Here is a 13,251-nt window from a genome sequence, read left to right as displayed (position 1 = left end):
ATGTTAATAGGCTTCCATTAGAAAAATTGGATTTAGTGTTGGACATGGAGCTCAAGACGAACTGAGAAAAGTAAAAAATAGCATAGGTATAAATGAAAATATGTATCAAAATAAAATTAATAACTGGCTTAATTATTGTTTTCATCCCATTATTCCGTTAATTTGTTCAATTTTATCCTATTATCATTAAAAGGTTCAATTAGATTACATTATTTTCAAAATCGGAGCAATTAACGCTGTTTTTAACCACCGTTATATTATTTTTTTAAAATAAAAATTATAATAACGGTGGGACAAAATTGAAAAAATTATAAAAATAGTGGGACGAAAATAGTAATAATTAACCTTAGCAAAATATATAATAGGACTTCTCTATAGCTAAATCGATCGAAAAGGTGTTGACTATTAATGCATTATTGAGTTTTGTGATTTTAACTACTATTTGCTACCCATATTGTACTTTTATATAGAATTCCCGATGATGAACGAAGAAAGAAAATTACATAATCTATAATTTCTGCAATGTACAAACTAGCAAGTTAACAGAATCCGGAGGCATGGACAACCTTTATAACACAAATATATTAGTGAGTCAAATATAAACATAACAAAGTAAACACATAATTAAAGTTCACTAAACAATTTTGTAAAGCAAACCCACACAGCTAAATTGCAACCACAAATTCCCTTTCTGGAGCTTCACTCTTCGTTTAGTACGATTACAAGTCCCCTAAATCTTGAAGCTGAGTTTATCCATGTTTCAGATAGGTGGAGATGCCCAACCAAATTACTTCTTGTAATGGGCATGCACATTACTCCTTGGAGGTTTGGCTATGCTTCCCGTGCAAGATACACTTTCACACGTATAATTGGTGACCTTTTGCCAGAAGACTAATTAACCAAAAAAGAAAAAGGTGACGGCAAATTTTTGTTAGATGAGTACCATCATAAATTTATGGTTAAAAACTTAATAAATATACATAGCGGTCTATTACAAGGTTTCCGGGGTGTAGTGGCATAGAATAGTTTAAAATATTTTGAGTAATAATAATTTTTTGTTTTACTAAAATAAAATACAATATTTTTATTTATGTTGTATTAGAGATAATTATTTTATTTTTTGAGATTTCAATACCATAATTTTCTTAGTTTAAAATTTTATAGTTAAAATAATAAAAATGAATATTTTAACAAAATTACTATTTTTGTTCAAGAGTGAAATTATTTGTTATTATTGAGACTTCATGTATTAATTCTTGTATCCATGACTAAAGATAACAAACAACTTCACATATAAAGAAACACAATTTTATTAATCATATACGAAAAATTTTCTTTTAACCATAAATGAAGATATGGAAACCCTCTTCATAAGAAAAATATGAAAGCAACCTAATTATTTTATTATATAAGAATATTTTTTTAAAATAATAAATTAAAATATATGAGATCTCTAAAATTGAGAGAAAATCATCAAACAAATTAAGTGAATCAAAATAGCTTAGGTATTCCTAGTGATACAAATATAAGGATAATTTTTTTAAAGCCAAATATAAGGATAAATATAAATACCTTAAATCGTCCAAATAAAATTAAAAATTCATGTAAAAAAAAAAAATAACATACAGAATTCAATGCCAGATGAACAACCAAGATATCTTAATATTCAATAAGTTCCCATGTCAATAATGTTTTAAAAGGCTGAAAGACTGAAACAATTGAGTATGATTAATGAGAAGCTTAGAAAGAATTTAAAAAAAAAAGGTTATCTGTTGAATTTTTACCTCAGCAGCATCCATCAGCTACAAGCTTGAATTATTCCTGAATGACCAAATGCTGGAGAATTGTTTCTCACACGGGTTTCACATTTGGGTGCTGCTGCTGGCAATACCGTTTCAAAGGCTTCAACTAGCAGTGCCACCTTTTTCTTCCTAGCTGGGGCAAGCTGTGTCACAACTTGTCTTAGAGCACAATCAAGCATCCAATCCTCTGAGTTCTTTCTCTCATCCATCATTTGATGCCTCAGGTCAACCTTCTCTTGTCCTGGCTCAGGAACCAATGGCAGAAAATTTGGCTCTTTTGGGTTGAACTTTCTCATTTCATCATCATCATCTTCAACACCCTTCTTTCTTCTAATGCCATCTTTCCAATTCTTGCTCGTGCTTTCCTCTTCAGCACTTATGCAACTTGTGCTTTGTTGCAACCCTATAGCTTTGCCTTGGTCTTTTTCCAACAAATCTTGATCTTCAGAAGCTATGTTACTTTCTTTAGACACATCCACCAACTCAATTTGTCTCTCCCCTTTGTTGCTCTCATCATTGTTCTCTAGGCTACTTGAGTATCCATCTTCATTTGTCTCTTCAATTTTGGAAGTTTCACTCATCTTCTGACATTGAGTGTTGTCAATTGTCTCTTCATCACGTGCCTTTGTGTTGCAACTGGCCGCATCATCATCCTTATGCTTTTCATCTCCTTCACCATTATTTTGTGCATTTGTCAGGTACTCAAATATTTCCTCCGTAAAAGAAGGTTGGTCGTAACCAATTTCTTGTGTTTCAGTGCTTCCATTTGTGTCTTCAAGGACAGAATTGATGCCACTAGGTTGTTCTTCAAAGTAGGTGCTTTCTTCTGAATTGGCTTCTTTGTGTGTTTCATCAACCAGAAAGTGCTCATAATAGCCACCAAGAATATCATCTAACCATGTCACTGATACATCATGAGAACTCTCTGATGAGGACTCAACTTTTGAGTCATTGTCCTCCTCTGAGTACACAGAAGAATCAGCATCCTCTTCGTGATCGAATCTGTGCAACCGCTCCTCCTCCCACTCCATGTCAAAGGTTTTGGAATCCGAGTCATCCATGTCAACATCCCCCATGTCTTGTTCCCCATCACTGCAGTAACTTCCCATGCTCATTTCTTCATGAGACCAGACAATAGATTGGTAATCTTCATCTGCACCTCCTTCATTTTGTTCTAGGAGAGAGCTTCCTTTGGTATCTACTTCAATTGCAACATTATCTAAGGATTTTTTCAAATCCTCTTCAAGATCAATCTCAGATATAGAGGGAGAAGGAATACAATTACCAATACTTCTTGAAGTAGTGATTTGCATGACACCCTCACTGGCTTCTATGCCATTATCCTCAAGTGTTGACTTGTTATCTTCATGATCCTCAATCTCTTTGAGAAAATCTATTCTCCCCATTTCTTCTGCTGCTGTTGGTTTTGCATCCTTTTCATTGGCATAGATTTCAATGAAGATATCAATGCCAATTTCATCACAAGAAGGTTTTGCATCAAAGACATTCTGCTCAGCATCAGAGTCCTCCTTCTGTGTCTCAAGGGGAACCTTCAGTCTCCGAGGGCTGAGAGCTTCAAGCTTTGCACGCTTCTGCATCTTCAAAAGCAACCTCCTCGCAGACACGAAGCTCTTCAACGGTGGCAAATCAGCATGATGATGACCATTAAGAGAACAATATGTGTAAGGGCAAACCTTCATGGCTGAAGTTCCCTCTGACTCAGTTCCCCCAGGGCTAAGCATGAGGTATGCAGGGAACTTTGAGTCCTTCAAAGTTGAAGAACAAGTGGCTCTCTGTGGTGCACCCATATCTGCACACATAACAGCCCTGGTGGATTTTCTAGAACAAGCTCTAGAAGCCTTGAAACTAGTGGTTTTGGTCAATGTTCTCACCAAACTCAAACTGGATGTTCTTGTCAAAACTTTTGCAGGCTTCTTAGCACAGGAAGCTTTGGAATCACTGGAAAATTGTCTAGGAAGACTCCTAAAATCAGAACCAGGTTGAGTGTTCCTGTGGCTTACCGGGAAAAGCTCCTTTTTTGCATGTGAACTGCTTGTTGGCTTCATGTAATTAGGTGAACCATGTGTTGTTCTGAACAAAGGTTGCTGCTTCTGTGGTGATGCTGTAGTTGTTGGAGTATGAAGAGGGAGTGGTTTTCCTGGTTGTGACAATCTTCTCCTTGAAGGTGATGATGATTGAAGAGCCTCAAGATCAGAAAGCTTTATTGACCTTGATTTTTTCATTTTCTTCTTCATATCAGCCCCTCTAGTTTTTCCATCTTGGTGCTGAGATGAAGATAGCTTCGAGTTTGCCAACCTCTTTTCTGATTTAACATGTTCAGCTTCGATGCCAAGCTTGCTAGGCACCTTTCTTTGAACCATATTTCAAGGATAAACCACACAGGTTGAACAAGTGGGATATAAGGGATATTGGTTTGGTTTGTTTTCCTTCCTTGGCTTTGTGGAGTTCAAGCACAGGAAGAAAAGAAACCTTGTGGTGGTTTTGTTTTGCTTGTGAGGAAGTTCATAGAGGAAAGAAGGGAAGCTTCAAACCCAAACAATCAGAGAGAGATTCTCCCCTCCTGGCTTGGTTTGGTTTGCTTTGGTTTGATGTGGGTTTTTCTTTTTGTTTATTCTCAACTATTGTTCGGCAGATGATGATTTTTGAATTTGCCTTAGATAAGTGTTTGATGCTGACTAGCACTAACAGGTGGTTTTGTTTGGGGGCCCTTTTTTATGCTTGAGCATTTTCTCACATGAATTATTAGTATTTTTGAAATATGGTAGTTTTTAATTGGCTGGTGAATTGATTTTCAATTTTTAAGCATAAAATTGTTGCTGATTTGATTTCTTAACTCATCTTTTTCTGCAAATGACCAAATTACCCCCTCTCTTGTTTTTGGATAAGGAAAATTAACCTTGTGGCCTTGTGCAGGTGAAGGGATGAGGACAATATGCATAATGCACTACTTGCTTTAGTTTAGTACACTTTTGATTAATGTGAATTTGGCTCTATTATGGAAACTCATCTGATTCCAGGAACAACTATCATGGTTTATGCTTTTCAATAAATTGCTTTATAGTGCTGCTTCATAAACCGAATTAAAATAACTTTGTTATGGAAATGGTACCTGATTTATCAAATAAAATTGATGGAAAGCTCTAAATAAAGGATATTCCGTCAGTTAGTGTTGGGAAGAGTTTATGTTTGAGTTGAGAGAAAAGTAGTTGGCAGTTAGTAGATCTGTTAGCTCAATAAAATCAACTTTGGGATAGGAAAAGCTCAATGTTCATAATTTGCATGTGTGTTTCAACATATATTTTCCTTAACAATGAAGTTTTTGTTTCAATGAACAATCAAATATCCATATCAGCAATGACTCTTATTTTAAGTATTTAATGTCAACTACGAAAGAGATGACTTAAGGCACGATATTTGAAGAGATGGTAAAGAAACACTAAATACACGCTTGAATTTTGAGGTGATTGTAATTTCAGTTGATTGAAATTTTTGTTAGTTGGCATAAAGCTTTCAAATTTATTATTATATATAATACGTTGCAAAATACCCTCAACGGGCTCAATCCATATTCCTTAGGTCACCGACAAACTACATACATCAGTTGCTGTATAATACTTTTTAGTAGCAACAGCGATATATATACCTAATTCATGATTTCATATTAGCTGTTTTTGCGTCATTTTCTTGAGTAACAAAATAAATTAAATACTTGCAATACACTTTCTGTTTTTTTTCTTCTAAACAAGTATAGTCCATTTGCATTGTCGTTAAAATATCATTTTGAAGACTCAAAATAAATGACTCACACACACAAGAAATCGCTAGTTTAAAAAAAGAAATTACCTAATTATTATTGTTTGTCAAGTCATGTAAGCAATGCTGTCTTTGGAATACAGAATCTAGCCAAAGAACACTTGACTAAATCATCACTATGGTACTCAAAAAAAAAAAAAATCAATCAATCATCAAAATTTGTTAAAATATTTCTAATAAAGTAAATAGTGAATCGATCTGAAAAACAAATACTAATCAATCATATTTATTTCAAAATTCAGATGTGAATTCAATTTTTTTACAATCACAAAATGAACACGGGTAGTACTGTAATTTGAACCTGCTAAATATGTTCTTTATTATTCCTAATAATCCTAAGAGAAAGAAAAACATGTTCATTAAAGAATAGTTATTGTACAGGAACCCATGACTTATGAGCAATGCCCGCGTGAGGCAGGGAAAAAAGATTTTTTTTTTCTTTTTTCTTTCTTTTTGTGTGGCAAGGTTTAGGAGGCAGAGACTAAAGCACTATGGAAAAGACAAAGCCTTGTGGTCGGCAAGCTTGGGCTGCTAATGGGCCCTACCATGGGCGTGGAGTTCACATATACAGACGCTCCTCTTCTCCATCTCAACCAAAGATTCAAAGAAATAAAGCTAATAAAAAAAAAACAGAAAGTGATAACCGATAAAGTAAACAAAGACAAACAGAATGCCCCAATTAGATATGATTTTATCCTATGATATGATCCTTTTTATTGAGGCATACGCCACCGCCCCATGCCAGGTTTATGGGTCCTAAACGTATTTGAATAATCTTTTAAATCAAAAGGAACCGTCTGGGATATATAATAAGGTCATGTATTGCAGCCCGTTATTCTTGCTTGAGTAGTTTTCAAATTGCTTTTGAATAATCAGCGTGTGTGTGGCGAGCATGATAAGAGTCCAATGTGATTTTGTCAGAAAAATAGAAGGAAAAAGAGGAGGAGGGAGGAGTCCAAGATAAGTTTTTGAGAATTTGTTACGTGTTAGTTGATCATTGATTAGGATGAAAGTTTTCAGGGACTGGCTGCTATGTAGCATTCACATGGATAACTATATGAATGGTGTAATTTTCAACAATTGTATGTTTGTAAGGAAATAATTTGGATTACATTATATAAATTGTAAGCTTAAATATATTTTTATCACTTACATTTAAAATTTGTGTCTTCTAGTTCTTTAAATTAAATTTTATCATTTTTAGTTCCATATATTTTAGAATATTTTTTTAGTCCTTTCTCATCATTTTTTTATGGTTTGAACGAATAATTTGTAAAGATTTTTTACAATAAGAAAGACTATAAACAATATTTTTACAAGTTCAAGAGACTAAAAATACATATTTTAATTTGGAGGTTAAAAAAGACCTACGGTCAAATTTAAGGGACTAAAAACATATTTAAAATTATGTTCAATAAAACTAACTGAAAAGATAATTGAAATCTGAAAAACTAGCCAGAAACTTGATGTGTAAAATAATGATGCACAAGGACAAATGTACCTATACAATAATATTGATGACTAAAAGTCCAAATATTGAACTCATAGGACCAATTGTGTCCCTAAATAAATACTTTTGCTAAAGAAGTAATTGAGAGAAAGAATTAAAATTAAGATGTGATTGAATTGTCAATATAATTCGAGACCCAGCTAGTAGATAGACACTACAATAGTTGTGAAGTGAAACAACTATCATTTCTAAGTTTATTGATTCATTTTCACTACTTGGAGCTAAGACAAAAATATTTACATAAACATTTTTTAGATCATTTCTATAAAAAAAAAACATAATACAATATTTCATTTCAAATGTCTTATCGATTATGTGACACTCGAATTTGAATTGGGGAAAAAGGATTTGCAATCCCCCGCCTTACCATTCAGTCATGTTAAAGTCAATTATTAGCCATTGACAGTGGTTTAATAATGCTCTTTGTCTTAAAGAATACTCAACTAACAGTTAACGTATTAATTTAAACCAAAGGATGAACAATGGTGATTAAGCAGTTTCCTAATTAACCTATTGGAGATTATCCAACTAGTTTGGTATAAAACATTCTCTTTTTGGATCTACCAATTATATGCATATGATCACTACTATACAATCGATTAAGTATTACAACAATCGTTTCCAAATAAAAAGTAGAGGTAAAAAAAAAAAGAATCAATTAACTAGAATACATCAAAAATCTTATTAAAATCAAAAAAGGAGTTTGAGGTAGGTTACATCTTAATCCCTGAACTAGGGAGACTAGTCACTCATAACCATGACAAACTATCCTCGTATTTTTTCTTTATAGATAACTCTCAAGCTTTGTACAAAATTACTCTGTGTACAATATTACAGAATTATGCTTTGAGATGAAGAAAGGAAGGAAAGGAAGAGACTTTGGGTCCAAGATGCAAGCTTTTTCCCACTCATACAATAGCTCCAAACCATCCATACCACCCAAACCCCAAAAACCAACAAAAACCACATCAAAATCATGAAAATGAAAATGGAAGATGAGAGTGTGACACCCTCTACCCCTCACATATATACTAATAAGGAATAAAAAATTCAAATATTAATTAAAAGTATTTTTAAAACATTTTTTTTAAACAAGTCTTTCAAAGGGGAAAAAGGCTCACATTCATTTTCTTCTACATCATATTCAAACTTGTCCAAATAAATAATAAAGTATTATCGACTCAATAAGGTTGTCTAAGCTTCATACAATTAATATAGAACCTATATCCTGATGTCACATCCTATCAGAGCGTTGTGTTCCCGTGTCCTCTAACATGAGGTTCTTCATAGTCATCCACCTATTCATCTGCTCCCCCGAACACAAGTTCAAGATCATCACAAGATCCAAACACAACAACACACAGGGAGTGAGTTATCACATTCCTAGCTAATAGAGAAACAAGACGATTACATATACATATTATATAAATGAGATATCACTTGCTTAAACATAGCTCACGTAACTTCACCACTTCGTCATTCAAAATTCACTTTTCAATTATCAATCACATTACACAAGAATCCCACACTTCGATCAAGATATAATAACACATCAATTAGCAAGCATATGCAATAGTTATGCTAAGACTCAATCCTATATGCAATGTGGTACCATGTCAGTGAAAAATCACCCTGGGGCGCTTAGGAGTACATAACAAGACACACCACACAATGGGTTTGTCAGGTCACTCTCACTAAGTAAGATCATAGGGAGACCAGTCAGGATCACGATATTTTGCGAGAATGCTCCAACCTTATGAGATCAGCATAGGCTTAAAGGAGCACTCAAACCCGGTGACCCCCAAGGCCTACACTCTGAAGAGTCCGTCAGGGCCTCTCCCTCCTGATTCAGGTCCAACCCCTAAAATAATTTTTTTTACATGCAGACACTGCTCATGAATTATACAATACCCACGACCTTACACTCGTGTTTTAGACGCGTTCAACACAATTGCGCTACGATTTAACACTGGTTCCTAAATAGGAAACCTACATTTTCTCTTTAACACTGCGCATTAACACTTTTCTCAAGATAACGCTGGTCGGGTTATTGTACAATTCATAGCTTACAACACAAATAATTTCACATGAAGTGTTAACTACACACTTATCCACAACTAGAACTCATTCACAATTTCACATCTCATAGTATCACAATTCACCATCACATGTTTACACGTATCTCACAAATTAACACATGTTGAACTTTACACTTATACTCAATCTCAATAACAAGATTATAATCTCAAAGCAACATGTTTTTCTACAATTCATCACATACTCACAATTTGAATCATCATTTCATATCCTCAATGTAACAATTTATATAAAAGACTATCATAACATTAGGACTAAAATCCCTTAAATAATATTACACAATTATATCAAAATCATAGGTCGAAATATACAAATATCAAGAGCACAATTTATCAAGCAATTTTCATTAGGACATCAATATTTTATTTATAATCATAAAGGAAAAATTGTAATTTAATAAACATCTCAAAATAAAACCCCAATTTAATCCTCTAAGGATCCCTACACATGTTCTCACTAATCCCCAACTCTGAATAACTCATCCCTTACCTCTGAGCGGACTCACGTGTCTTCAGCCTGTGATAGCAACATCTCTAGCGGTTCCCTGAAATTCTTTCAATTATTCCTCCGACTGCTCCGATAGAATTCCCAAACGTCAGAGAGACGGAGAAGAGATTGAAACCTCCACTTGTACTGTCTTCATGCGATTCCTTTTTCTCCCTCCACGAATATTATCTCGCAAATCCCAACGGTGGAAGCGTTCGGAATTAAATTTCGAACAACATATCCAAATTTCATGAAAATCCAACGGCTAACGAAACCGGGATCGTAGTTTTACTGAGACAGTTTTGGGTTTCTGCGGGAAATTAAAATGCTACAATGCGAAGTGTTTTCCTCTAAGCTCAGATATGATTTTGAAATTCCCAACGGTGAGAATGTTTGGAATTGGGTTGCGAACATGATACTCAAATTTCGCGACGATCCAACGGTGAACAGGTTCGAGATCGTCATTTTTCTAAGACTGGTTTGGTGGGCTGCGGGGAAAAGAAAGGGTTTTGAGAAGAGAAGGGGAAAAACGAAAATGAGGCCAAAAGGAGGCAGCTGACTTAACATAACTATTTATACCTAGGGTACTTAGCCTATTATTTGCTCTATATTTATTTATTTATTTATTTATACTAAAAAGCTTTTTAAATTTATTTACGAAAAATTGGGATGTTACAATTCCACCCCTCTTAAAAGAAGTTTCGTCCCCGAAACTTGCCGAAAGATCGAGAAAAAGATATCACGCATATGATTCTCAATATCAAGTTGTGTGTCTAGTTGAAACTCTTTCCGTTACTCCGATCACAAGACTCCTCTGCACTTAACTACTAAATTCGGTGATCCTCGTTTACTCAATGATAATATTTCATAAGTAAGTCTTCTCACGAGAGTGACATCTCAACTATAATAGAATGTGAAAGACATACTATTTGGATTAGGGTAATATCATAAGAAACACGAATAACAATTAGAAACAAACAAATATACACAAGAAAATGCGACTAAACACATGGTCGGCCCCCCCCTTTTTTTTTTTACATGGGACGGTTCAAGAATAGAAGGAAGAAGAAAAGTGTCAAGACTTTCACGCTCCACCAATCCTAGTTCACAATGACTATCGAGAATACATGATTTGCCTACCCTTGAGTCTAAGCCTCTTCCTTCAACATGATCTTTCTCACTTTCGTATACTTGACTCATAACTCTCACTTAGGTCCAAGAATTGTAACGATTCAACTCTAAGGTTGCCTACTTGATACTAACTGGGTGCTAATTAGATAAGCAATACAGATTACTTCCTACTTCTGTAAGTTTGTTCACCTTAAGGTAATCTTCACACATATATACTCATGTCACCCTATAACTTTGCACTTGAACTTGAGGTTTCGATTGTTGTTTACAATATCTAACTCTATAACTAGGACACTAGTCATATCATCGATTTCCTATTCAAGCTCTAACTATTAAGTTAGTTCTAACGTTTAAAACTAAACTCACAACAAGATTCTTGAGAATTTTATCCATCTCTTTTATTCCGGATTCAACTCCAAAGATCCTCACAATGTATCAAACTAACGGTAATGTCTCCCAAAATATTATGGTGAACACCATGGTTACCTATTCTAAATCACATATAGGATAAATCTTTTCATAAGTCTTAAGTTGTCAAGAAACATTGATCACTATTTGTCCTTCTACAAGCACTCCTCTAAACTTAAAAATTATTTCAATTATTTTACTACTCCAATAAGGATCTACGTGGCCAAGATATCACTCAACGGTTTACAGTGACCGACTTTTCTATGAACTTATGACTTACTCCTTACAAGGATCTCATCCGAAAACTTAAACTTACTTGAGTCATCTCCAACTAGAATTAAGGTTAATTCAAGGAATGCTAAAATAACTTTTGGTTCGACTACTGGTTAAGGGAATTTTATCTTAATCTTAGGTTTCATTCATCTCAAAGCAACTTCTGCCCAAGAAGGATTTAAAGTTATCTCTCACCTAGAAATAACATACTCTAAGGGTCAACATCATCTAACTAAAATGCATAACAAAACTCTTAGCACGAAACATGAGTCCCAAGGGTCTATAACAACCTTATAATACACATCGTAATTCAACTTAACTGGAAACATACTAAACACTAATCATCAAAACCACAACAAGAGCTAACTCAGGGTGGGAGATCCTGTCCCGCATTCCACGAACACACATGTACATCCATCATATTATGACATGACCAGGTACACATAGAGGTCACAATAGGTACTAAGGTATTTCTTAAAGCATCCACAAACTTTTTTCATATTAAGGTAAAAAGAACTAATATTTATCTCGCTAATCATACAACTATCATCAATAATCTTTTAGGTCACCTACCTTACGCAAGAACACTCACTCTTGAATCCTTCTATGCTTAACAATTAATGTCTTACTAACTACCTTACACTCTTCTTAAGGTTCCACATTAAACCTCTTAGCTATACTTCATAACTTTTCCAACTACCCTATGTTCTCAAACAACTATATACTAGATATTTCTCACGAACTACGATTACAAGTTTCTATGGGTACTACACTTATAAGATTCTCAATCTTGCACTTAGGTGGTAACTAAGCATATCCTCAAGGAACACAAATACATGACTTACTAAGTTTGACTTTCGTCTATGGGTAACAAGGATAATGCATACTCAAGTGTTTCCTCTCAAAACATCTTAACGTGATTGTCAAGGACGAAGTCTCTCTTTATTCGTAATAGAAGTAACAACAAGAAAGATTATCAAGCAATTTAACTACACATGATTGGAAGATGAGCAACTAATAACAAGATGAACACTCGATTGATTAGGAGATAATAATTTTGAATAAAAAAAATGATCACTTATTCAAAATCAACAACAATATTTCAATGAATTCTAGAAACAAAAACATGACCACAATGTACACCCATATGAAGACATTAACAATCACTTGATTGTGATAGAAACATCAGTAATCCAATTGTTTGATGTAGTCTCATAACACAAAGAATTAATTATACTCAGGCTTTCAAGTGAAATCAATTTATTTGACTTAAGCACGCAACACAAAAAATAGGTTGCACTAGAATTAGAAGGTATGATCAAAAGAGTATTTCTTATGAAATATAACTTGATATGAGTCATCCAACTATAGAGTATTAGCATCACTAAAAACAAGAAATCACAAACAACCATACTATCTATGCAATTAAGGCAGAACACCATACTACAACTATATATACTTAGAATTATAAGGTTCCTATAACAAGTATATAACGTACATTTAAGAAGTAAGAATTAAACAATTAATAAGGATGTATTGAGGAATCACAAGCTTCAATAACTACATTCACGACTACACACAAAATAAGGGAGTTAAGTAGTCATGCGTTTACACATCAAGAAAGACACACTCATCCAAGATATATATATGGTCCAAAAGGTTCTTGCAACACTAATCCACGCATCAAAGGAGAAATAAGCTAACAACATA

The 13,251-nt window shown here is 34.1% G+C and overlaps 1 protein-coding gene across 1 annotated transcript; it reads right to left on the bottom strand.

The window, feature by feature from the left end:
* Positions 1–539: 539 nt before the first annotated feature.
* LOC102660315 (uncharacterized) lies at positions 540–4,496 on the bottom strand. The gene is made up of 2 exons (XM_006578425.4): positions 1,785–4,496; positions 540–891 (listed from the first exon to the last, which is right to left on the bottom strand). The coding sequence occupies exon 1, from the start codon at positions 4,181–4,183 to the stop codon at positions 1,799–1,801; it is 2,385 nt and encodes a 794-aa protein (XP_006578488.1). The 5' UTR covers positions 4,184–4,496; the 3' UTR covers positions 540–891; positions 1,785–1,798.
* Positions 4,497–13,251: the final 8,755 nt, after the last annotated feature.

Source organism: Glycine max, chromosome 4, assembly GCF_000004515.6.
Source record: "Glycine max cultivar Williams 82 chromosome 4, Glycine_max_v4.0, whole genome shotgun sequence".
In the NCBI taxonomy this organism is placed as follows: domain Eukaryota; kingdom Viridiplantae; phylum Streptophyta; class Magnoliopsida; order Fabales; family Fabaceae; genus Glycine; species Glycine max.
Note: the sequence above shows the minus strand (reverse complement) of the source record. Positions and strands in the feature narration are given on the sequence as shown.